General features: G+C 34.5%; 1 protein-coding gene across 2 annotated transcripts in view; it reads right to left on the bottom strand.

Annotated features, from left to right (window-relative positions):
• Nucleotides 1-26,643, bottom strand: part of SOS2 (SOS Ras/Rho guanine nucleotide exchange factor 2) — a 100,565-nt gene that overhangs the window by 26,205 nt on the left and 47,717 nt on the right. Inside the window, exons 8-13 of one of the 2 annotated variants that reach the window (XM_027111177.1) lie at nucleotides 23,152-23,250; nucleotides 8,653-8,780; nucleotides 7,492-8,147; nucleotides 7,314-7,395; nucleotides 5,788-5,910; nucleotides 1,451-1,554 (exon numbers count right to left, since the gene is read on the bottom strand). In XM_027111177.1, the coding sequence (XP_026966978.1) occupies nucleotides 1,451-1,554; nucleotides 5,788-5,910; nucleotides 7,314-7,395; nucleotides 7,492-8,147; nucleotides 8,653-8,780; nucleotides 23,152-23,250 (1,192 nt within the window). The remainder of the gene's footprint in view (nucleotides 1-1,450; nucleotides 1,555-5,787; nucleotides 5,911-7,313; nucleotides 7,396-7,491; nucleotides 8,148-8,652; nucleotides 8,781-23,151; nucleotides 23,251-26,643) is intronic. The other variant, XM_027111178.1, reaches the window with a different exon arrangement.

Raw genomic sequence — 26,643 nt, forward strand, 5'->3', positions numbered from 1 at the left:
TCATCTACAGGTTCCCCTTTCATCTCTCATTTTTGCTTGCAATTTATTTGTTGAAATTCAATCACTTGTGGAGTTTTCCAAGTCTGAATTTTGCCAATTCCATCTCTGTGGTATCATTTGCCATGTTTCTCTGTCCCTGTATCTTCTGTAAATCAACACATACAGATTTGATCTGGTCCAGGATAAACTTTCGACATGAATACTTGCAAGACTATTTCTGATAAGAGGCATATAATGTCTCTCTTTTTATGTTACTAGGAGTTGAGAAATGGTAATATTCTCATTCTATCATTCCTTCTTCACTTATTAGTTGCAATGCTTCTTTAAAAACTTTCCCTCATCAACTATTTAGTTATCTTGAGGTATAACTTGTATAGGAAAGGCCTTTAAACAAAATCATTTACTTGCTTTCTTCTAATATGTGTGTGTATTTTCGAAGCTTCTTAGATCACATATACTCTAGTGTCTTCATTAAGAACATTAAGTTAAAAATTAACTTAGTACTATAAACAATTTTAAAGCACACATGATAAAAATGTGTTTTAAACATCTCAAAACTGAAACAAAGGAATCACATTCTCTATTTAAAGTAAAATTTGCCTTGAAGAACAAGCAGGAGATGAAAGAAGCTAGACTTAATTATGGTATTCTTAATTAATGCCTTATACTATCAGAGAAAACATGAATTTTCTTGATTCAACAGCATACATTTGATATGTACATTTGTTTAATATTCACCACCTAGAGTTTCATTTCATGGGCTGTGTTCTGAAACTTCAGGTAGGAAACTCCTATCTTTCAGGTGTCAAAAATACACCAAAAACTTTTCCAGGGGAAGTAAATATTATTTAAGAATCTGTTAACCATTCAAAACTGAAGAATAAGATTAAGGAGGAGAAGAAAACAAATTAAATTACACAAACATTTAATTATTTAAAGGAATGGCAACCATGAAATGAGATAACATTAAAGGGCTTAAATTTACTAAAGAGGACTTCTGACTTCTTAAAAAAAAAAGATTCTCCTAGGGCTTCCCTGGTGGCGCAGTGGTTGAGAGTCCGCCTGCCGATGCAGGGGGCGTGGGTTCGTGCCCCGGTCTGGGAAGATCCCACGTACCGCGGAGCGGCTGGGCCCATGAGCCACGGCCGCTGGGCCTGCGCGTCCGGAGCCTGTGCTCCGCAACGGGAGAGGCCGCAGAAGTGAGAGGCCCGCTTACCGCAAAAAAAAAAAAAAAAAAAAGATTCTCCTAAAAAACTTCAAAAGGCAAGATTTTAACACTTCAGGTGGTTCTAAACACATGTGAGCTCCTTAGAATCTATAAAAATTATTCCAAATGTTATTTCTGCCTTTTAAAAATGAAAAATAGTTTAGCTTCTTAAATTGAAAGTCATAAATTAAAAAAAAAACTCATATGAGACAGAAGATCCAATCAAATCTTCAAATAATATACCTCTTACACTTGAAATGAAGGATTCTAGTCTTTCAAGCAACTCCAAGTCTCTTTCAAAGTCATAAAAATGGTGTTCAACCCAGTGCCGAAACACATTTAAGATCCTGACAAAATGAAAAGAAACACATTTTAGTGAAACCCAAGCATTCAATTATACTTCTTTCACTTCTCTAATGCCATGGTGATACTTCTATATACTAGGGCCAATATAACACTCAAAAGAGTCTCTAATTTCTATTTAACTAATACCTTAAGTGCTTCAGTAATATGAACTGTTTATTATTCAAAAATTATACTTTAAAAAATTTATAAGCATAAAAACTGTGGCTTCTATACTTATCCATTTATGTTCTGGAAAAGTACTTTTTCTTTATTTATATGTAGAAAATTCATACTCTGTCCAATACAAAAGCAACTTTTAAGTTCTTCAATTATATTTTCCACATAAAATGGAAAACCAACTAAGATGTAGTGTATCTGGTTCTAAATTCAAGTGCTATCATCAAATTTCTATGTAATTTACAGGTAGGTTCACATTCTTTTATTTCAAAAGACAAAAATATTTCTGACAGAGAGCTATTTTGTTTTACAGTACCTCAAAAATAATTACTTACAGAGATTTAAGTAATAGAGATTTAAGCAATCTATACAAATAAAACATTCCATTCTCCATCACGAAGATACAGATACTGTATATTAATTACATTAGCATTTTTCCTTCATTATTTCAATGAATATTTCTAGTTTATCTTCCCACCCACTGCCCGCGACCGCAGCAACTGTCAGACAGTAGTTTTTTTCCCAGACTAAGAAACTATTTTAAATTACTAATGGTATCTGTAATAAAACAACCTTAAGTGCCTGGTTGGCTCAGTGGCTTAGCGAGTGTTTCAAATGATCACAAAATTGATAGCTTCTAGGCTAACACTAGTTTTCAAATAACTCTGCTTCCATCCTTTCTACTTCCTAGTTTCTACAGAATCCAATGTAATTTAAAAATTATTATCATGTAAAAGAAAAAAAAATCTCATCACTAGATTTCACCAAAATTAAGAAAAGTTAAGATAATCCAAAGACGGGGAGAAAGTATGTGTAAAACATTTATCTGACAAAAGACTGGCATCCAATCCTACTCAATACACTACTACAACTCCATAATGAAAAGACAACTCAATAAAAAATAGGCAGAAGATTTTAATAGAGTCTTGACCAGATAAATACGAATAGCCAATAACAGACAATAAAAAGTTCTCAACATTGCATCATTTAAAAGATACTAGTTAAAATCATAAAGAGATATCATCACTATACCCCACCTGTTTGGCTAAGGTATGAACACTGACATCACTAAATACTGGTAAGGATAAGGAACAACTGGAACTCTCATAAATTGTTGGTGAGAGTATAATATTGTACAATTACTTTGGGAAAAGATTTGGCAGTTTCTTTTAAAATTAAGCACACACCTACCCTATGACCCAGTCTCCCACTTTGAATTATTTACAAAAGATATATGAAAAAACATGTTCACGAAAGACTTATAAACTTCATAGCAGCTTTAATCATAATAATCAAAAACTGAAAGAACCCAGGTGTCCTTCAGTGGGAAAGTGAATAAAAAAATTGTGGTATATTCATATAATAGAATACCACCTCAGCAATAAAATAGAACAAACACTGATATAAGCAACAACATGCTCAAAAGCATGTTGAGTGAAAGAAGTCAGACACAAAAGAGTATATAATACACAAATCCATTTACATGAAAGTATAAAACAGGTAAAAGTAATCTATATAGGAAATTGAAAGCTGCTTTGGGCAATGAGAACAAAAATTGATTAGAATGGGCATTAGGGAACTTTGCCGGGTGAAAGTAACATCTTATACACCTTGACAGGAGTGTGGATTATAGAGATGTATTTGTTAAAAATTCAAAGTACACTTAAGATGTGTGTGTTTCATTATATACACATTTTACAACAACAGAATAAACAAATACTGAACTGTTAATTATATACAAACTGAAGTATTTAAAGAGAAATGTACTTTGAAATATGTCCCCCAAATTAGATGATTAATGGACCAAGAGAAGGATGATAAATCCATAGATCTGTGATAAAGTAAGGATAGTAAACTGCTAACAGTAGATCTAGGTGGTAGAGTCCTAGGTGGTACAGCTCACTGTAAAATTCTTTCACCTTTGCGTTATGTAAAAATTTTGTAATACAATGTTGGAAAAAGTTACTATCATTATAAAAATTACTATTATTGCTAAAAATCCTTTAATGCTCATAGGCCAAGTTTAATAACTTGGCATGGATTTCAAGGCCACTGACAACTCCGCCCATTCCATGTAGTTAATCTCATCTACTACTACCTGCAATACAATTCATTCCTCTTGAGTCATTTTCCTTACCTATTTCCTCTGCACACTACCCTCATTTCTGCCTTCCTGCATTTGTTCATACTATTTCTCACGACTCTGAATACCAACAATCACCTTTCTGCCTATCTATCTAAATCCTACATATCCTTTGGGAGCAATTTCAGATTTTACCTCTTCCAAAATGCTTTCCCTAATTTTCCTGAAATTTTATGAGGCTGTATCTTTCTAAGCCACTTAAACACTTGACATTTAAAGTAGAATAATATACAACTGTTTCATGTATCCCTTTTCCCCAATAAAACTGTAGTATCACAGTGGCAAAGAGGATATTCTATGCTCTGTTTTTTTGTTTGGCAGCGCAGCGCAGCATGCAGGATCTTAGTTCCCAAACCAGGGATCGAACCTGTGCCCCCTGTGATGGTAGCATGGAGTCTTAACCACTGCACCACCAGGGAAGTTCCTCTATGCTATTTCTGTATTCACTATAGTTACAAGTACAGGACTGAGAACACAGAAAATGCTTAGAAATAAATACTTAAAGAACATATATGACTGAGAGTCTAATATTATATTCTGCTCTAATATAGCAACCTCATAAATGTGTGCCTCATGTCAAGGGGCTTAATTTGAGTGTGGATTAGTACAAATGCATCACAGCTAGTAGAAAAAAGTTAATTACTTCTTTATGGTTCAGGGGTAAATAAGCTCATCTTCTTAGGCAAAGAATGACATATTAAAAGTTTTGGCTGACAGACATATAGTTGGGAGCACTATCATTCCTCTAAAACTGCATTTATTTGTGGCAATCATCCTGAAAAATAAGCAGTTAATATACTCAGTTTCAAAATGTCAATTTATTCATTAATATTAATCAAGGAAACTTAACATTTACAGGGAAAAAATATTTAGATCATATACAATTAATAAGATATCTCAGTTTTCCCATGGAAAAAGGTAGATAATACTTTGGTTTTCACTTGGACTATAAATAAACCTAATCAAAGGAGCTTCCAATTTTCAATGCTCAGTGAACACTGAAACAAACAAACAAGCACTGGTTTACAAAGTCAGATATGGATCCTCTCCTGTCACTCCCTTCATATGACCTATCTCAAACTACTTTATCCTGTTAAGTTTCAATTTTCTCTTAAACAAAGTGGAAATAGTAATTGTGTTGTGAGGATGAGATAAAAAAGATAAAGCACTTAGGCACACAGAGTAACCTAACAACCAGCAGATGTTATTATCAGATACATTTTTAGAAATTATTAAACCGATAACCAATAAGGACCTACTGTATAGCACAGGGAACTATACTCACTATCTTGTAATAACCTATAATAGAAAAGAATCTAAAAAAGAAAAAAATATATATATATAAAACTGAATCACTTTGCTGTACACCTGAAACTAACACAAGATTGTAAATCAACTATACTTCAGTAAAAATTTTTTTAAAAAGAAAAAGCATGAAAAAAATAAATTATTGAAATGACACTTTTTAGATAAGTAACAAATGTCTATGTATCTTGTGGGAAAAGAGTGAGGAAAGAACTAGAACTTTCATAAATATTATAAATGGTAAAAAAGCCCAGAATTACTAAATGATCACAATGAGACAACGAAAACAAAAAGGGGGAGGGGGGATTGACAATAGGCAAATGAAATTTTCATATGAAATTTTATAATTTTTATTTATTAGGTACCCTGATCTGCAAGCATAACATATCACATGCTAGAGATATCTGATGCATATAACACAGTATATTTTAATAATTAAATTTCTTCAGGGAATTAAGAGTAGCTGCACATAAAAAGAACTTTGGAAGTTTAATTTAAACTGCTATGAAATTAATAATACCTACATCTGAATTAAGAGGTAAAAACTTTTGTGCTAACTATGTATTGAAAATTGAATGGCACATAAAAAAATATAATATTCAGGCCAAACCTAAGTTGTACTGGTTGGACGTATTCCTTGCGAAACCTTTTAAGGTCTGCACTGATTGGCTGCTCGCCTTTCTCTACTGCCAATTTATCTGCTTCAGTAGGTTCTGGCTCTGGAATTTCAAATCTAAGAAGAAAAGCAAAATGAGAGAAATTTTTTGTTGTTCATACAGAAATGAGAAAGATTTCAAATACAGCAGAAAAAATATTTTAACTAACCAACCTTCTTTACTACCATTTATGTGAAAAGTGCAATTACTGATAAACTTCTCTTGAAGTATTACATACTACAAAAAACTGCCCTTTGTCTATAGTACTAAATACTTATATTCTTACTTTTATCAAAAAAAAGTTTAATAACTAGCATTGACCAACATACGAAAGGTCAGTGGAAAAGATCCAAGAAAAGAATCTAAGAAGAGTATGACCTCTTTAAAGAACATAACAGAGATACCTTATCTAATAATCTGTCCTTAATATTTAATTTATTAAAATGAAAGTAAATTTCCTAAAATAAGTGAACATAAATCCAAAGAGAAGTCCCACTCTGAATTTTAAATATTATTTAAAAAACATAACTAAGTGGATAAGGTAAAAAAATCAAAGTTAAAAAAAAAAAACCTTCCCCAACCATAGGAAATATAGCTAAAATATGTCTAACGCATGCTTTCCTTATTTTGGACATGGAAAGGCAGCTAAGTAAATCTTCATAGCACATTATACTAACTCAGTCTGCTATACTTAGTTTCATGGAACAACATAATGATAGAGGTCCAGATAAAATTCTGGTAGTTAAGTTTGAAAATGTAAAACAAAAATTATTTTGAAGTCCATATACTATCATTCAACCTATAAAGCATTTAAAGTACCACTAACATACTCAGTTAAAAAAAGTCAATCCAAAACTTAATTTTAAAAAATTAATCATAATAAAGGAAATTTTAATTTTTTTAGGTCTAATAATGATACTGTATTATGGTTTTAATAAGGACACTTATCTTTTAGAAATACAAAATGGGAATATTTACAGATGAAATATGTTGCCAAGGATTTACTTCAAAATAATCCTGGAATTAGGGTGTTCAAGTCAGTATGGAAACAGATGAAACATGAGTTGATAATTATTGAAGTTGGATGATTGATAAATGGGGCTTATTATATTCTACTTACTCGTTTATGTTTTAAAATTTTCCACGGTAAAAAGTTTGTTTCAGAAGTAAAAAGTCTCTTTCAAGGAAGTATTGTTTTATTGAATAGAAAAAATTTCATTAAAATTCATAGTTTTTTTATCCTGTAAAAATGGGTCTTTCTGATTACCACTATAAATATTGCTAAGATCTGAAAAGATCTGTTATAAACAGGGATTTCAGTAAGTATGCTGCTTGAAGAGAATAGTAATACTGCAAATTTAATGTCAAATAAATTATGTTCAAAAACTACCTGAGGACATACTAGATACCTAGCACTTTGCAAGGTACAAAACAGTTAACTTTAAAAAAAATTTAAATATAAATGAAATATTTTTCTTACCGTTCAATCAGTAAGCTTAGCAATTCCTGTGGTTTACAAAATGAACGATACGTAGTAAGAAAAGTGCGAACAAAATTGGGATCTGAAAAGATAGAGCATAAAACAGGTTGCATATTCAATTTATTCAGATTAATTAATTCAAATTACCATATTTTGGAGGGGTTCCTTCCTTACATACCTGCATACATGTGATATGTTAACCTTTCAATTAATTTCACCACAGTTCCTCCTTTAATAATGGGGATTCCACTTCTACTTTGCAAGTTGTCTTCAAAAACAATGTTTTCCTCAGAGTCTTTTACCACAAAACGATACACTTCAGGACTCGGTAATCTAAGTGGTTGTTCATTTTCTTCCTTCAGTAATACTGAATCTAGCATTCGATCTAGAGTACTACGATAATGAAGAGAAATAAGTGCTGCCATCCAATTATTTTTCTCTTCAGCAGACTTAGCAGCAAATATTATGCTGTTTTCATCTTTGGATACTAATTCAAAAGCATGTTTGCACTCACAAGTATCTTCTTTATCACATATTTGTATTTTCCTCATGACAAATTTTTCTTTTAATCTGTATTCTGCACTACTGTATCCTGGAAGGCGTGACTGGCTATGATTGGGTTTGCAGCTAATCATTAAGCCATCAAAGAGAAAAATGTGCCGTTCGTGTTTAGCACCAATTCTTGTCAATGGGCCTTCCATAATAAATTCATTACAACACTGTCCAATATCTTTGCCTTCCCATCCATCTATGTTTTTCTGAATTTCATTCATTTTTTTAATAGCCAGGTGCTTGCTTCTTAATTGACGATTATAAAAAGGGCAAACAGGATCCCTAAAAAAACAGCAACAACAACAACAAAAAACCCAGATAAATTTAGCTTATTCAATGGTTAAGCAACCTTAATTGCCTTAGGTATGAACTACCTCAAATCAAGTGACAAAAATATTAAATAACTAAACACTAGATTTTGCACACAGCATTTACTCGCTTCTAACTTTGCCACTAAATAACACAGCCTCAATTTCATTATTGTGAAAGAGAAACAGCAGAGGCTCTATATATCATTCTTAATGCCATAAGAATTAAAATGAAAATAACACTAAATTTCTTATATAAATGATACAAAAATTATTTAATGTATCTTTTAAAAATTTTATTAAATATATCTTAACAATGCCAATTTTAAAAGACTAAAGGACAAAAGAAAAATGTAAAACAAAACTATAACTTTCAAGAATGCAACTATCACTGTAAGTTACACTTCTTTAGAAAACCAGACATCAGGCGTAAGAGAAGTATTCCATAAGCATTCATATTTTCAAAAGTTTGGAATTACCCAGGTCGGCGTCTAGGTGAATACTGCTTGTAAATTCGGTCCATACTACCTTGGAGATTCATAAGAGCAGTAATAGCTTGGTTCAAACATTCTCTGTCTTCATGCTCTTCACTACATGCTTTCAATTGCTAAGAAAAACCAAAAAGAAAAATTAAACCTGCATTGGTCAATTCTTTCCCTTTCTCATAATTAGAGGAAGCAGCAACAAATATTATGAACTCTCAAAAGAATTTTAAATACACTTAATAAAAACAACTATAATTTTATATAATTATGTATATACCTCCTGATCCTTCAAACCAGCCCTCTTTCTACGTATGTAAATACAACACAGATATTACTACCATTACAATCAGGAAAAAAAAAAAAAAGCAACTGTGATAACTATTTGGACATTTTCCAGATATATCAAAATAGTTTAAAACATGCAAAGCATGAAACTTACAAATTATTTTATTTATGAGTAACTATGAACAGAGAAAAACACGTATTACTCCACATTCTCTAATGACTAAATTCTTAAGTTTTAAAGATTTCTAAAAGCTTGCATGTCTTTGTTATACAACATAATCAAGTATGCTAACTTTAGCAATTCAATCTACCATAAACTTTCCTACAAACAGCATCACACAAAGATTCAACTGATATTTTTACATCGTAAAATTCAACTATTCTAGTAAACATCAAGAAACCATGAAAGTTAATATCCTATCTTACTAATCTTAGAAATAAGATTTATAATTACAAATTGCGTTATTCATCCTAACAACTCTGGCTTTATTTCATTTAACCAAAAACTTCTCCCATAGCTCAGTCTCAAAATGGAAGAAAATTCATCTTATAATAAATAATTCAGATTGGATGATGCGCCAGTGTTTTTCTTTTCTTTTCTTTTCTTTTTTTTTTTTTTGCGGTACGCGGGCCTCTCACTGTTGTGGCCTCTCCCATTGCGGAGCACAGGCTCCGGACGCGCAGGCCCAGCGGCCATGGCTCACGAGCCCAGCCACTCCGCGGCATGTGGGATCCTCCCGGACCGGGCACGAACCCGTGTCCCCTGCATCGGCAGGCGGACTCTCAACCACTGCGCCACCAGGGAAGCCCGCGCCAGTGTTTTAATTTGTTTGACAGAAGAATTCAAAGTGGAGCATTATACAGAGATTATGCAGATACAAATTTATATGAGAATACATGAGAATATGGAAAAATCATGTGAGAATATGGAAAAATTACAATTGCTTCAGAAAACTTTAAAAAATTTAAGTGTATTTCATGATCTTAAACTACCTCACTAGAAATTTTATGACAAATTTTCCTTATATTCCAAGAACAATCTGAAAACCATTCAGCAATGGTTCCCTTTCCTCAGCAAGGAACTGAATGGATACTGTTTAAGTACTAGGTCCATTAACTTTCATTTATATGTCTAGAAATTATTCTCTAAAAAACAAAATTCTCTCTATATAGAGCACAGAGCCATCTGATATTTTTAAAGATACATATAAAAGTCTTGCTATCAAAGATTTGCAATATAAATAATTTAAGTGACTACCATCGGAAGTAAAACCTTCATCCTCTAGATTTAAGAAACAGAAAATTTAAAAGGAAAAAGAGACAAAAAACCACAGGAAGTTTGAAAAATGATCTTCACTCAATCATTCTGACTTCTAAAGGTGAAAATTACTACCAAATCACTTATTTTGCTGTTTCAAAGATTTCTTACAAAAAGATTCTTTTCAGCTCCACTCTAAAATACTTCCCTAGTAAATACGGACACTGATGATATAAAATGCTTAATTATAGTTTTATTCTTATTGCTTTTGTTGATCCAAATTTCCAAATTATCACTAATGAGATTCTACCAAAATGAGAACTGCTTTTCAATTTACATGTATGAGGATACTAAATTTCTACTGTCTACTTGGTCTTAAGGCTGCTCAAACTCTTCCACATAAATGGCCTTGTCATTTCTAAATATCCATGAAGAATTACAGGCTGTCAAAGAGAAAAAAACCTTCAGGATGATTTCTTGGTGATACAAGTATACAAAACAATGGCTTTCTTTGGCGTAAATGTAGTCCAATAATTTGCTAAACGTTTCTTGAATTTTTGGCAGTGAGATTCAACAAACAACAGATTAATGAATATCCAAGCTAATTCTCTATAGCTGTCTGAGAGAATGTATTCTTACAGTGACACGGAAGTTACCACACTGAACTGCCTTGCAAGTTAAGTCATGCTCTTTCACACTGCTGTGGCCTTCTACCTATCTGCCTCTGCTCCTCCTTATCTACCTGGTGAATTCAGCCTCTATGATACAGTTCAAATGCCTCCTCCCTATGAAGCTCTTTCCTTTTTTCTCCCCCCTTAAGTTTTCTCTTTTGAAATAATATCAAATTTGTAGAAAAGCTATAAAAGTAATACAACTGCTGTATACTCGAGTCACCAGTTTTTGTTTTTTTAATAAATTTATTTGTTTATTTTTGGCTGCGTTGGGTCTTCTTTGCTGCACGCGGCCTTTCTCTAGTTGCGGCCAGCGGGGGCTACTCTTCCTTGCAGTGTGCGGGCTTTTCATTGTGGTGGCTTCTCTTGTTGAGGAGCACAGGCTCTAGGCGCGCGGGCTTCAGTAGGTGCAGCACGTGGGCTCAGTAGTTGTGGCTCGCGGGCTCTAGAGCGCAGGCTCAGTAGTTGTGGCGCACGGGCTTAGTTGCTCCACGGCATGTGGGATCTTCCCGGACCAGGGCTCAAACCCATGTCCCCTGCATTGGCAGGCAGATTCTTAACCACTGCACCACCAGAGAAGCCCTGAGTCACCAGTTTTTAACACTTTGCCACATAGGCTTCATCATTCTGTGTGTGAGTGTATGTGCATTTTCCCCCTGAACTATCTGAGAGTAGTTTGTGATACAGTCCTCTCAGTTCCTTGCTGAGGAAGGTGAACCATTGCTAAATGGTTCTGAGATTGGTTTCGAAATATCAGGAAAATTCAAATATATCACAAACTACTCTCAAATAGTGTTATTCCCCTTTACTCCTTTGATATTTCAGCAATGTGTTTTAGAACAAAAATTCTTTTACAGTATAGTGATCAACTTCAGGAAATTTAACTTTAGTAATGTTCTGTAATCTAATTTACAGTGCATATCCAATTTAGTTAATGTCCCAATCCTGTCCTTTAGTGCAATTCCCCCCCAATACAGGATGCAGTCAGTGTGTACTTAGCTATCATGTTTCTACTGTCTCTTTTAATCTGTAGTAGTTCCTCAGCATTTGCCTTTTATGGCTCCCCCAATTAAATAACACCAACACACCAGAATAGTAGGATAAACCTCTGCATACCCAACACTCATAAATTTTTTCCTAACTTTCCTAGACAGAGGTTAGTTACTCCTGACTCAGTAATCCCACAGAACTACTTCTATTACGCACTTATTATATTGCCATTATTTGTCTGATGTTCATCTTCTTTACTAAACCATGAACTCCTTAAAGCTTGGGGATATATTTTATTCATTTTTAGTACAGTACCCACACATGGTAAGTACCCAATAGGGTAATCAGAAAGAGTGACTGCTGTATAACTACTTATTATTTTGTTAAGTGTTCAGACAAATAACGACAATGAACATTTATTAAGTTCTTATTCTGTGCATGCTCTTTTATGCATTAGCTTATATAATGTCTGTTACAACTCTGTAAGATAGGTACTATTATTATACACATGTCACAGATGAAGAAACTGAGACACCCAAGATAAGTGGCAGAGTCTATATTCAAACCCAGGAACTCTGACTCCAGGGTCCAGGCTTTTTGCCATACTACTACACCGCCTCTCTCCAATGACACAAAACACAATTATGCAAAATACTGAACTATGACAAAATCTGGTGAACGCGAGTTAAAGGAGATCCCCTCTACCTTAAAAACAAACTGGGTAATTACACAGTTTAAGAAATAAAATGAAGTAAGTGTGCTTTGGAAAAGAGGTCAAAGAGAATAAATGCCCTTACAATATATGCTTAAGCTAAGTAAAGTGGAAGTGATCTTTCATTAATGTGTAGTACCTTATGAATTTGACTGAAGAATATATTCCTTGCTTAACTGATAATCATTATTCTCCTTAGTTGTGTATATGTGTACCCTGCACTTCACGTAAGTTTTTTGTTAACTCTTATGAGACTTCACTGAAATACTTACCATGCTTCTCTTGAATTTCTATAAAATGCTGTCTCTGTTACAGACATGTGTGCCTAAAGCAAGGGAAATTATAATAAATTATGAATGTCTCAAATTCATTATGCTGGGAATTCAGTTTAGATGTGAAATGTATGTGATCAATTCTCTTTTGATAGTAATAAACTTCTCTCTAGATTTTCATAAAAATAGAATTTTAGTAATTTGGTGGGAAATTCAGCTCATTAAAACCTATCACTTTTCTTTATGTGATCTTTTAAAATGTGTATTATCTTCCTTTAGATGTCCTTGAGTGATGTTTCAGTACTGAAAGAGTAAATATTATGCAGTAAAATATTCCTCATCGTTTTTTTCAAGAGTCCGAACATTTCTTCCAAATAGACATTATCTCAAGTTCTTGATGTTATAAATACATTTACACACACACAGGAATGCAAAGAAACTGACAGAGTAATTGTTACATAATGTTAACCATTAGCAAATTTAGATGAAGGGAGTTTACTATACCATTTTTGTAACTTTTTTTCTATGTTTTTCAAAGTAAAAGGTTAAAAAAAAGTATTACTAAAGAAGCAATTTCAATTGTCTCACTGAAATATTGGCTTACCTTTCCCAATGAACCTCACTGAAGTCATTAATAATAGGTCTTCCTGTTAAGCTTTAAACTAAATTAAGATGGATTAAGTTCTCGAGAGGCGAATTTTTATTCTTTCCATTACTAAATTTCCAGAAAATGACCAGAGTTAGAGAGTAAAAGAATGTTACTTAGCTTTGAATAAATCAATTCCTAAGTGAGAGTCAGTATGTTCTTAGTAACAGAAGGATAAACACAGATTTTTTTCTTAGAATATAAGAAGTGTATTATAAAGATACTTATAAATCAGGAAATGAATTTGTTATTTCTTCTTCCTCTTACATAAGGATTGAAATACATATTAAGGAAAAAATCTAAAATTTATCTGAGAAAAATAAAGAAAATGAAAGTAGTTTATGAGTAACCCCAGAGGGGTTTAAATTGGAAAAGGCCAAAAAAAGAAACCTATTACCTATAAAATGAACTTTAAAGTATTGCTATAAATAATAATAATCTAGGACTTCCCTGGTGGTGCAGTGGTTAAGAATCCACTGGGTTCGCGCCCTGGTCCAGGAAGATTCCACATGCTGGGGAGCAACTAAGCCCGTGAGCCACAACTACTGAAGCCTGCGTACTTAGAGCTGGTGCTCCGCAACAAGAGAAGCGACCGCAATGAGAAGGCCATGCACCGCAACGAAGAGTAGCCCCTGCTCGCTGCATCTAGAGAAAGCCTGCGCACAGCAACGAAGACCCAACACAGCCAAAAATAAATAAATAAAGCAAACAAACAAATAAATAAGGATTTTAAAAAATAATAATAATCCAACAACATACTGTAAAATAATTTCAGGAAAACTATATATGATATCCTCTAATTTCTCATTATGTAGTTGTTTTGTGTTTTTCTATCTTGCTTATCATAAACTCTGATTCTGGGAAATAATATTTAAATATTATGTCCACAAATAAATCTCCCTTGGTATATGACTGGGGCAGATATTTCAAATTAAAACTGGCTTAAAACTGCTGCAGGACTGCGTTTTCTATTCCCAAAAGACTATGATAGCCTTAAGTCACACTGGTCGAGGCTTCTTTTATAGGTTCTCATCCCAAAGTAAGTTCAACGTGAAATGAAGTTTCCTTTGGATGAGTACTTGAGCCCAAACAGTATCACAAAAAGGCAATCAACAGAATGAGAGAGTATTTACAAATGACAGATCTGATAAGGTACTAATATTCAGAATATATAAAGAACTCCTATAATACAACCACAAAAATACGAACAACCCAAATTAAAAATGGGCAAAGGACTTGAACAGACATTACTCCAAAGAAGATATACGAATGGCCAACAAGCAAATGAAAAAATGCTCACCGTCACTAATAGGGAAATGCAAGTCAAAACCACAATGAGCTACCACCTCACATCCATTAGGATGGCTACTATCAAAAAACAAAAATACTGAAAATAACAAGTGCTGGCAAGGATATGGAGAAATTGGAATGCGTGTGTGCTGTTGGTGGGAATATAAAATGGTATAAAGCTGCTATGAAATACTGTACAGTGCTTCCTCAAAAAATTAAACATAGGGGCTTTCCTGGTGGCACAGTGGTTGAGAGTCTGCCTGCCAATGCAGGGGACACGGGTTCGTGCCCCGGTCCAGGAAGATCCCACATGTCGCGGAGCGGCTAGGCCCGTGAGCCATGGCCGCTGAGCGTGCGCGTCCGGAGCCTGTGCTCCGCAACGGGAGAGGCCACAACAGTGAGAGGCCCACGTACTGCAAAAAAAAAAAAAAAAAAAAATTAAAAATAGAATTACCCTATGCTCCAGCAATTCCACTTCTGGGTATATATCCAAAAGAATTGAAAGCAGAGTCTCGAGGACATATTTGTTCACCGATATCTGTAGCAGTATTATTTACATAAGCCAAAAAGTAGAAGCAACCCAAGTGTCCAACACTGGCTGTATAGCAATATACTTAAGTCTACTGAACCGTACACTTAAAATTGTTAAGATGGTAAATTTCATGTTATGCTTTACCACAATTAAAAACAAAATGTTATTAAAAGGAACAGTATAACAGTCAGAACAGATATAAAAGTAAAAAGCAGTTTCTAATCTGACCATGTGATAATCCTCTTTGCTTCTGTCTAGAATTAGTCCTTATTTTGTATTTTTCAAAATGCATGTCATAATCTATTGAATTATGACATGAACGAATCCTTTTTTTAAAAATGAAAGAAACAGAATAGAACAGAATATAGTACATGAATATACTGCATGAAATGCTAAGTAGTGTTTCAAAACACTTTCTGTTTCTTGTGTGTGCATACACGCATGTATACAGCATCATCGTGATGCTTAATGTGTTTCTTCTCTTTTTTTTTTTTGTCATATACCATTATCATTGCATCCTTTATTCACCAACGCTCCCAATATAGCACTCAAGACACTTCTCTGCAATTTTAAGTTCTGGGAACTATTCAATTATTCACTTACATTTTTCAAAGGCTTTTCTATTTGGGAAAACAGTAAGTTAATTCATATTGAGATATATTTTAACATATAACCAAAGTGCCTGACATACTGTATTCTAAAAATTTTGTGTTTAAACATTGTAAGTGTAATATAACTGTTTATGCATATATAATAATTTAATATACATACATAAATTAACATATATAAATATATGTATATACATGGAAATTGATATTATAACTCATAAAACATCACTAATTAGCAACCTTAATATTGCCCATGTAAGAAAACTGTAATTAAGGAAAGATAAGTGAAATTTCCAGTGTAGCCCTCCTAATAAAATATGGAGCATAAGTTTAAACACAGCCCTTTAAGGTGGGTAACATCTGAGGATGTTTGCAGGTATTCTTTCCACTTATCACCCTCACTCTCCTCACCCCAAGCCTCAAAAATTGAGAAAGAAATGCCAATATTTTCAGTGCCTTTAACCATGTATATATCTCAATTTTTTTTACTCTAGGCAATGAAAAATGTTAAGAACATGTCTTCACTTATACTACTTTGAACTGATTGGAAGTAAAATGTGACAGTGTGAGAAATGCAGTAAATGTACAATTCACATGAATGTATTTCTGACTATGGATTATTCCAACTGTATAACATATAGACTGATTCCCACAGGACAATAATGCTATAAATAAGTGGGTCACTCTCTAGAATACCTCTAGAATAAGGTCCTTCTGATCCCACTAATTGAGTCATATACTTACCAAGAATCAGTAGTACATGTTTCCAAACATGTATGACACTTGTGCTTATGCTATTATGTAATTTAATTACTATATGTTAAAGAAATATGAGTATAAAATATTTATATGAAAACTCAAATCAAATAATTTTAAAGCAAGTCTTTTTAAAAGCTATAGGGAGATTGGTTCAAGATGGCAGAGTAGAAGGACATGCTCTCACTCCCTCTTTCGAGAACACCAGAATCCCAACTAACTGCTGAACAATCATCAACAGGAAGACACTGGAACTCACCAAAAAAGATACCCCACCTCCAAAGACAAAGGAGAAGCCGCACTGTAGGAGGGGTGCAATCACAATAAAATCAAATCCCATAACCGCTGGGTGGGTGACTCACAAACTGGAGAACAATTATACCACAGAAGTCCACCCACTGGAGTGAAGGTTCTGAGCCACACATCAGGCTTCTCAACCTGGGAGCCTGGAAACGGGAGGAGGAATTCCTAGAGAATCAGACTTTGAAGGCTACTGGGATTTGACTGCAGGACTTTGGCAGGACTGGGGGAAACAGAGACTCCACTCTTGAAGGGCACACACATCGGGACCCAGGGGAAGGAGCAGTGACCCCACAGGAGACTGAACCAGACCTACCTGCTAGTGTTGGAGGGTCTCCTGCAGAGGCAGCGGGCAACTGTGGCTCACCAAGGGACAAGAACACTGGCAGCAGAAGTTCTGGGAAGTGCTCCTTAGCATGAGCCTTCCCAGAGTCTGGCATTAGTCCCACCAAAGAGCTCCAGGCCAAACAACCAACAGGGATGGAACCCAGCCCCACCCATCAGCAGTCAAGGGGATTAAAGTTTTAATCCCACCAGAGCAACAGCCAGCTCTACCATCCACCAGTCCCTCCCATCAGGAAACTTGCACAAGCCTCTTAGATAGCCTCATCAACCAGAGGGCAGATAGCGGAAGCAAGAACTACAATCCTGCAGCCTGTGGAACTAAAACCACACTCACAGAAAGACAGACAAGATGAAAAGGCAGGGGGCTATGTACCAGATGAAGGAACAAGATAAAACCCCAGAAAAACTACTAAATGAAATCCAGAAAAAGAATTCAGAATAATGATAGTGAAGATGATCCAAGACCTCAGAAAAAGAATGGAGGCAAAGATCGAGACGATGCAAGAAATGTTTAACAAAGACCTAGAAGAATTAAAGAACAAACAAACAGAGATGAACAGTACAATAACTGAAATGAAAAATGCACTAGAAGGAATCAATAGCAGAATAACTGAGGCAGAAGAACAGGTAAGTGACCTGGAAGAGAGAATGGTGGAATTCACTGCTGCGGAACAGAATAAAGAAAAAAGAATGAAAAGAAATGAAGACAGCCTAACAGACCTCTGGGACAACATTAAACACAACAACATTCGCATTATAGGGGTCCCAGAAGGAGGAGAGAGAAAGGACCAGAGAAAATGTTTGAAGAGATTATAGTCGAAAACTTCCCTAACATGGGAAAGGAAAGAGCCACCCAAGTCCAGGAAGCACAGAGAGTCCCACACAGGATAAACCCAAGGAGAAACACGCCGGGACACATAGTAATCAAATTGGCAAAAATTACAGACAAAGAGAAGTTATTGAAAGCAGCAAGGGAAAAACAACAAATAGCACACAGGGGAACTCCCATAAGGTTAACAGCTGATTTCTCAGCAGAAACTCTACAAGCCAGAAGGCAGTGGCATGATATACTTAAAGCAATGAAAGGGAAGAACCTACAACCAAGATTACTCTACCCAGCAAGGATCTCATTCAGATTCGATGGAGAAATCAAAAGTTTTACAGACAAGCAAAAGCTAAGGAATTCAGAAGCACCAAGCAAGCTTTACAACAAAAGCTAAAGGAACTTCGCAAGGCAGGAAACAGAAGAGAAGGAAAAGACCTACAATAACAAACCCAAAACAATTCAGAAAATGGTAATAGGAACAGACATATTGATAATTACCTTAAATGTAAATGGATTAAATGCTCCAAGCAAAATACACAGACTGGCTGAATGGACACATAAACAAGACCCGAACATATGCTGCCTACCAGAGACCCACTTCAGACCTAGGGACACATATAGACAGAAAGTGAGGAGATGGAAAAAGATATTCCATGCAAATGGAAATCAAAAGAAAGCTAGAGTAGCAATACTCATATCAGATAAAATAGACTTTAGGGCTTCCCTGGTGGCACAGTGGTTGAGAGTCCGCCTGCCAATGCAGGGGACACGGGTTCGTGCCCTGGTCCAGGAAGATCCCACATGCCGCGAAGCGGCTGGGCCCGTGAGCCATGGCCACTGAGCCTGCGCATCCGGAGCCTGTGCTCCGCAACGGGAGAGGCCACAACAGTGAGAGGCCCGTGTACCCAAAAAAAAAAAAAAAAAGACTTTAAAATAAAGAATGTTACAAGAGACAAGGAAGGACACTACGTAATGATCAAGGGATCAATCCAAGAAGATGTAACAATTATAAATATATATGCACCCAACACAGAAGCACCTCAATACATAAGGCAACTGCTAACAGCTCTAAAAGAGGAAATCGACAGTAACGCAATAATAGTGGGGGACTTTAACACCTCACTTACACCAATGGACAGATCATCCAAACAGAAAATTAAAAAGGAAACACAAGCTTTAAATGACACAACAGACCAGATAGATTTAATTGATATTTATAGGACATTCCATCCAAAAACAGCAGATTACACTTTCTTCTCAAGTGCGCACAGAACATTCTCCAGGATAGATCACATCTTGGGTCACAAATCAAGCCTCAGTAAATTTAAGAAAATTGAAATCATATCAAGCATCTTTTCTGACCACAACGCTATGAGATTAGAAATCAATTACAGGGAAAAAAATGTAAAAAACACAAACACGCACCTATAGTCAACTAATCTATGACAAAGGAGGCAAGGATATACAATGGAGAAAAGACAGTCTCTTCAATAAGTGGTGCTGGGAAAACTGGACAGCTACATGTAAAAGAATGAAATTAGAACACTCCCTAACACCATACACAAAATAAACTCAAAATGGATTAAAGACCTAAATGTAAGGCCAGACACTATAAAACTCTTAGAGGAAAACATAGGAAGAACACTCTTTGATATAAATCACAGCAAGATCTTTTTGATCCACCTCCTAGAGTAATGGAAATAAAAACAAAAATAAACAAACGGGACCTAATGAAACTTAAAAGCTTTTGCACGGCAAAGGAAACCATAAACAAGACGAAAAGACAACCATCAGAATGGGAGAAAATATCTGCAAATGAATCAACGGACAAAGGATTAATCTCCAAAATATATAAACAGCTTATGCATCTCAATATTAAAAAAACAAATAACCCAATCCAAAAATGGGCAGAAGACCTAAATAGACATTTCTCCAAAGAAGATATACAGATGGCCAAGAAGCACATGAAAAGCTGCTCAACATCACTAATTATTAGAGAAATGCAAATCAAAACTACAATGAGGTATCACCTCACACCAGTTAGAATGGGCATCATCAGAAAATCTACAAACAACAAATGCTGGAGAGGGTGTGGAGAAAAGGGAACCCTCTTGCACTGCTGCTGGGAATGTAAATTGATACAGTCACTATGGAGAACAGTATGGCAGTTCCTTTAAGAACTAAGAATAGAATTACCGTATGACCCAGCAATCCCACTACTGGGCATATATCCAGAGAAAATCATAATTCAAAAAGACACATGCACCCCAGTGTTCACTGCAGCACTATTTACAATAGCCAGGTCATGGAAGCAACATAAATGCCCAACAACAGACAAATGGATAAAGAAGATGTGGTACATATATACAATGGAATATTACTCAGCCATGAAAAGGAACGAAATTGGGTCATTTGTAGTGACGTGGATGCATCCAGAGACTGTCATACAGAGTGAAGTAAGTCAGAAAGAGAAAAACAAATATCGTATATTAACGCATATATGTGGAACCTAGAAAAATGGTACAGATAAACCGGTTTGCAGGGCAGAAATTGAGACACAGATGTAGAGAACAAATGTATGTACACCAAGGGAGGAAAGTGGTGGCGGGTGAGGTGAGGGTGGGATGAATTGGGCGATTGGGATTGACATGTATACACTGATGTGCATAAAATGCATGACTAGTAAGAAAAGAAAGAAAGAAAAAAAGGTATAGGGAAGATAATCATAAAAGATTTGGAAAAATTATAAATACTTAAAAGATATCTGCACTCAGATTGCTTTACAAGCATCTTCAAGTTTATGTACCATCTAAAAGAAAGGGAAAATAGAAATCATAGAAGATACTTTTTGTACTTAAGCAAGATTCATACTCAAAGAAAAAGTTTTACCCCAAGTCAACAGATTAGCATATAAATACATATAAATGTTCATTTGTAGGGCTTTTGTGTGTATGTATTTATTGAAATAAAATATGCATATTTCTTTTTTATGATTCTTTGCCTTATTTTTAATTAACTGACCAACTACTAGTCCCAGTCACAATGGCTAAGAGTACTTGGAGTCCAGTAATTAATTGGTAGTAAAAGTAGCTGTGGCCTCAGGATGAGTCAGGGCATCATAGTCAATGTCTGATTTTAGATTCAGATCTCAGAGATTTTAAAAACCAATCATCCAGATAGGAGAAAAAAGTAAGCTTCAATTATAGTCAAGCCGGGATTTTTAAATGTTGGCAAATATTAGAAGGCAACTCTAAGACTAATGATAGGACTTCCAATTAGACATGAACATTCTCTAAAAAATTTTAGGAATCTAAATATACATCTGGGGCTGCTAATGTATTAGTCGTATGAAGCCTACACATAATAGATCTCATCAGTGAAACTAAACTCTTAGGAAAAATATGGAATATACTAAGTTTTAATTAATGCACAACAACAAGAAAAACAAATAGAAATATGAAATGCAAAGACAAGTCACAGAAGATATTTACAGTGGCAAAAGATTTGAATAACCCTATAAAAGGTTATCAAAAAGGCCAATAAACATATACCCAACCACATTAATAATCAAGAAAATACAAATTAAAAACACCGCATACCATTATAAATACACCATATGACAGAAATTTTAAAATATGAAAATATGCATAAAGAGAGATATCACCTGCATTCTCGTAGGAGTATAAACTGTAAAACCCACGTTGGAAAACTGTTTGACATCATCTATTAAATCTGAAAATATGCACACCCTATGACCAAGCAATTCCAACCCTGAGTATATACTCTAGAGACACAAAATGCATGCACATGTGTACCAAGAGATATAAAGAGAATGTCCATAGCAAGTGTTATCAGTAATAGCAAAAAACTGTTGTTCTGGGGCTTCCCTGGTGGCGCAGTGGTTGAGAGTCCACCTGCCGATGCAGGGGACACGGGTTCGTGCCCCGGTCCGGGAGGATCCCACATGCCGCGGAGCGGCTGGGCCCGTGAGCCATGGCCGCTGAGCCTGCGCATCTGGAGCCTGTGCCCCGCAACGGGAGAGGCAGCAACAGTGAGAGGCCCGCGTACCGCAAAAAAACAAAAACAAAAACAAAAAAAACTGTTGTTCAACCAGGAAAGGATAAATAAATCATGGTTTATTCAAACAATGGAAGAAAATTAAACTAGAACAACATACAACCACATCAATGAATCATACAAATATAACTTTGAAAGAAGATAAAAGACACAAACTAATATATATAATTTGATCCAATTGATTAAAAAGTTCAGAAACAGGCTACATATATTTCTAGTGATATACACATAGGTGGTTAAAGTAAAGAAAAGCAAAAAAGTAATTACCATTAAAGTCAGGGTAGTGGTTTACCTCTGGTGTGTTTACGCATTACATTTATTTATTATAAAACATGTTTATGTTTTTATACTTTTCTCTATGTATATATCATAATAAAGTTTATACTACATATTAGAACTTTAGGAATTCAATATATTTTTATGTGTACTGATCTTTAAAAAGAGTTCAACTTTTACCATAACTTTATTTTTTAATTTGTTGCTTGGTTTCTAGCTATTACACTGCATACTGCATGCGGAAAAGGTGTCAACTTTAAAGCGTTTTTCTTGACAAGTTATAACAAGATGGAAGTTTAGAACAATGCTATACATAAAAGTTATTAATTACTTATATAAAGTAAGAGTTAAACCATTGTTGCTGTGTCTCCAAAATATAATTTTTAAAAAGTCAACATTTTTATGATGTTATTACTTTGAGAATTTATATTATCAAATGATAAAGATACATTTTCCTCTATCTACCACTTGGAAATGATATGAAGACAAAAAATATAGGCGTTTCTCTATGGTCTGTGGAAAGAAGGGAGACATTTAAGATACTTTACTTTTATGAATAAAAAGTATGGAAAATAACATCAGATTTAAAAAAAGGTTTTAAGCCTCATAAATGCAACTATTTTTTTGCCTCAGGAAGCTTTCATCTTACCTTTAATAATTCAAAATAGTGCCAACAATGATATACTGGCACCAGCATAAGGCGTGGAAGGACATAACGAACTGCCTCTTTAAAACCATCAGCAATGGACTGCAAAGCAAAAAGACAAAAAACAGTATATCTCTGATATCAAGGTTATGTAACAGTAGTGCCTAACAGAAGCAGATTTTAAGAATACAAGTTACAGGGAATTCCCTGGAGGTCCAGTGGTTAGGACTTGGCACTTTAACTGCCAGAGCCCCGGGTTCAATCCCTGGTCAGGGAACTAAGAACCCACGAGCTGCGCGGTGTGCCCCCCACTCCGCCCCAAAAAAAGAATACAAGATACAGACTAACAAAACTATAACAGGAAGAATGTTCTATATTGAAATTGAAGTGCTGTAAATCAAGTTTTTTCCTCCTTTAAGTTATCAGATAATTAAATATATACATTTCATCTTTCATGGCTAAAATAACTTTAACAATATTCTTCTCAGCTTTTCCTCAAAAGTTTTGGCTTCCACATATCCTAAAGGAATGCCGAAAAGCTATGTACTGTCTCACACATTTTTATGTCAATTTTATTAAAAATGTTTTAAGTAGTTACAAAGAATGTGTTTTGGGGGATGTGGTACATTGTAGATGTGATTTAAATATATTTCACAAAACAATGATCAAATAAATTTCAGATTTAGCTCATTTAATTTATGAAAAATGTCTGTTATATAACTTAATTGATAAAGCCAATCTTCACTGTCAAAATAAATAGCCAGATCAGACTAAATTTCTGCAACAAGTCTGACTTCATTCTTAACTTGAAATACACATGTTAATGTCACAGTCTTACATACAGCAAGCATCTGGAAGAACCTCTAACTGTTTCTAACATAAAACATGCAGGTATGAGAACTTTACAAGCCTCACCTCTCCTTTATCACAATGTCCAATGAATGATGAAGTACTTTTTAAAAAAGGTAATATTCACCCTTGTTACAAACTTCTCATTTCTTAATTTTTAGATAAACATGACAAGACAAAGGTACATATGACATTTCAACTACCGAGAGTTTTTAACACAATCACCCCATCCCCTGCTTTTGGAACCCTTTTTGCTTTGCACTCAATAAACTCTCCTTCAGGAGCAATCCTTTTTTTTTTTTTTTCTTTTCCCTGGCTGGTACCCTGGAGGTTTTTACACCTTGGATCAATGCATAATGAAAAATTCAATATGACGAGAAGTAATGTGTAAGAAAAATTGGAAGAGAATGCAACAACACAAACAAGGTTAGACTAGAAACTAATTCCCTTAAATATATCTGTACCCTTATATTGCCTGGAAAATCTTAGTGTATAGCTAGGGTTAGGTATATCCCAGTTTTGAAAACTAATAGTCTGCAGAATAAATGATTTTCTAAAATTTATAAGGCATTTAAAAGTTACTCATGTTGATTTTAAATGTCATTAAGGCTGACTTATTTAAAGTGGTATTTCTCCTCATCAGGTAAATACAGACAGAAGCAATATACAAAGTGAAGAAAGGGTTCGAGATGCTGCTTTTAAAATATATACTCATAGGTAAACCCTCCCATAACTCTCACCTATTGTTAACTCAAGTAAACTATAATTTGTTTAACAGACTTTTACCAGGATATGCAGAAATTAATTTCTTTTATCATTTAAGATAGTGATACAGATTATGCTAGAAATAATTTTATATATTTTATATACAGTGCTTTAAGTGGAACCAAGATGAAACTTTAAAATTAGCCTACAAAAATCATTTGTATTGTTAATTAGCACTGAAATGGCTACTAAAGTGCATTCTAAAATATTAATGCAATGTGTTTATAGTGTAAGGAGTCCTCTAAAAACAACACAAGCTAATGTCTGACTGTTTAATATGTGCCAAATGTGCTTAGTGTATTCCTGTTTAATTTTCATAACCGTAAGAGGTATACATTATCATCATCATTTTACAAATGAGCAAAATGATTCTCAGAGATTAAGTGACTTGATCAGGGTAAGACAACTATTAATTGGCTCAAAGCCAGAAGTTCTGACTCCAAAGCTCATATTCTTAAAGTATGCCTACATCTTCTAAAGAAGTTTTGTTGTGTTTTTTTAATTAAAAACTTTTATTAAAGTTTTTTGAGAAAACATTACTTTTTCATTTTACAAATGAAGAATCTGTTTTAAGTTAATACAGCACAAGTGAGTTTGGCCTGAAAAGGGGTTTTATATCTAACTCTGAATTTTACTGAATATCTGGAACAACAGCTTAAATAATTGGGTCTTAAATTCAAATTTCAAATCCCATTCAAATCCCATAGTAAGAATTACTAGTAAAGTAAGAATAAAACAAGAAATGTTGTGAGTGCTTTTGATGAGTATGCAAAGATTTTATAAGCAGATTTTTCCATTTAACTAATGCCTACTTCATGGTTTATATGAATATATAAGATTTAAAGAATTATTCCTTCAATTAAGTAAATTTTGAGAATTAAGTGTACCTTTTATTCCAAGTTGACAAGTTTTTGAGTAGAGTAGAAGTAGAAGATGATAATAATGGGAACTCACAGTAAAGGAGGGAGGCAGGTAAGTTGTTTTGAACATTTATATTTGAAGTCCTCGTGGGATATTCAAATGAATTAGTTTAAAGGTCGGCTGGTTATACGAAAGTATATACATACACACACATACATCCACTGTTCAAAAGAAAGTTATGACTTGAGAATACAAATAGGAAGTCACCAGCATATAGGTGAAAGCAAAGGGCATGGATAAAGTCACCGAAGGATAGCACAGAGGAATAGAACAGCAGGGGCTGCTAACAGAAGTTGGGTAACACCTGCAACTACAGAGACTGAAAAGAAACCAGAGAAGATGAAAATTAGGTGTAAGTAGTATCATAGGAGGCAAAAAGGACAACAGGGGTACTAATAAATACTACAGACATAAATATGAAATCAAAATATCCACAGGATTTGGTGGTTAAGTTCACTGTCAAGGGCAGTTTTTAGTGTTACATCCTGATTAGAACACAGATGGTAGCAGTTTGATGGAGAATGATAAAAAGTAATATGAAGACAACTGGCGACAAATGGAAAAAACAAAAAGGGGACGAGCTAGAGTGACAAAGATTTGTTTATTTATTCGCTTGTTTTAGGACAATAAAGATTTGACCATATTCATATGCTAAGGGAGAAGAGCCAGTCTAAATGCAGGAAGTAGTAGTCAAGGATCATCAATGCCAATGTTACCTTCTTTAAGTGTTGAGAGAGTAAAAATATAATTTTTACTCTCTCTCCACTTACTCTCATTTTATCTAATTGCATTACTGAACCAATTAACTTGCATACTCTCCATTAATATATCTATCTCCTTTAAATGACAGGCCTGATAGAGAAATCTGTATGAATGTATGTGAGGATATTCTCCACTCTTCATGATTTTGGTTTTATCTCCTGTAGGGAATAAGATCCTGAAATAGCTCTCCATATTCAT

The sequence above is a fragment of the Aethalodelphis obliquidens genome, unplaced genomic scaffold (genome assembly GCF_003676395.1).
Source record: "Aethalodelphis obliquidens isolate GAN/ISIS:26980383/991018 unplaced genomic scaffold, ASM367639v1 scaffold10, whole genome shotgun sequence".
Classification (NCBI taxonomy): Eukaryota; Metazoa; Chordata; class Mammalia; order Artiodactyla; family Delphinidae; genus Aethalodelphis; species Aethalodelphis obliquidens.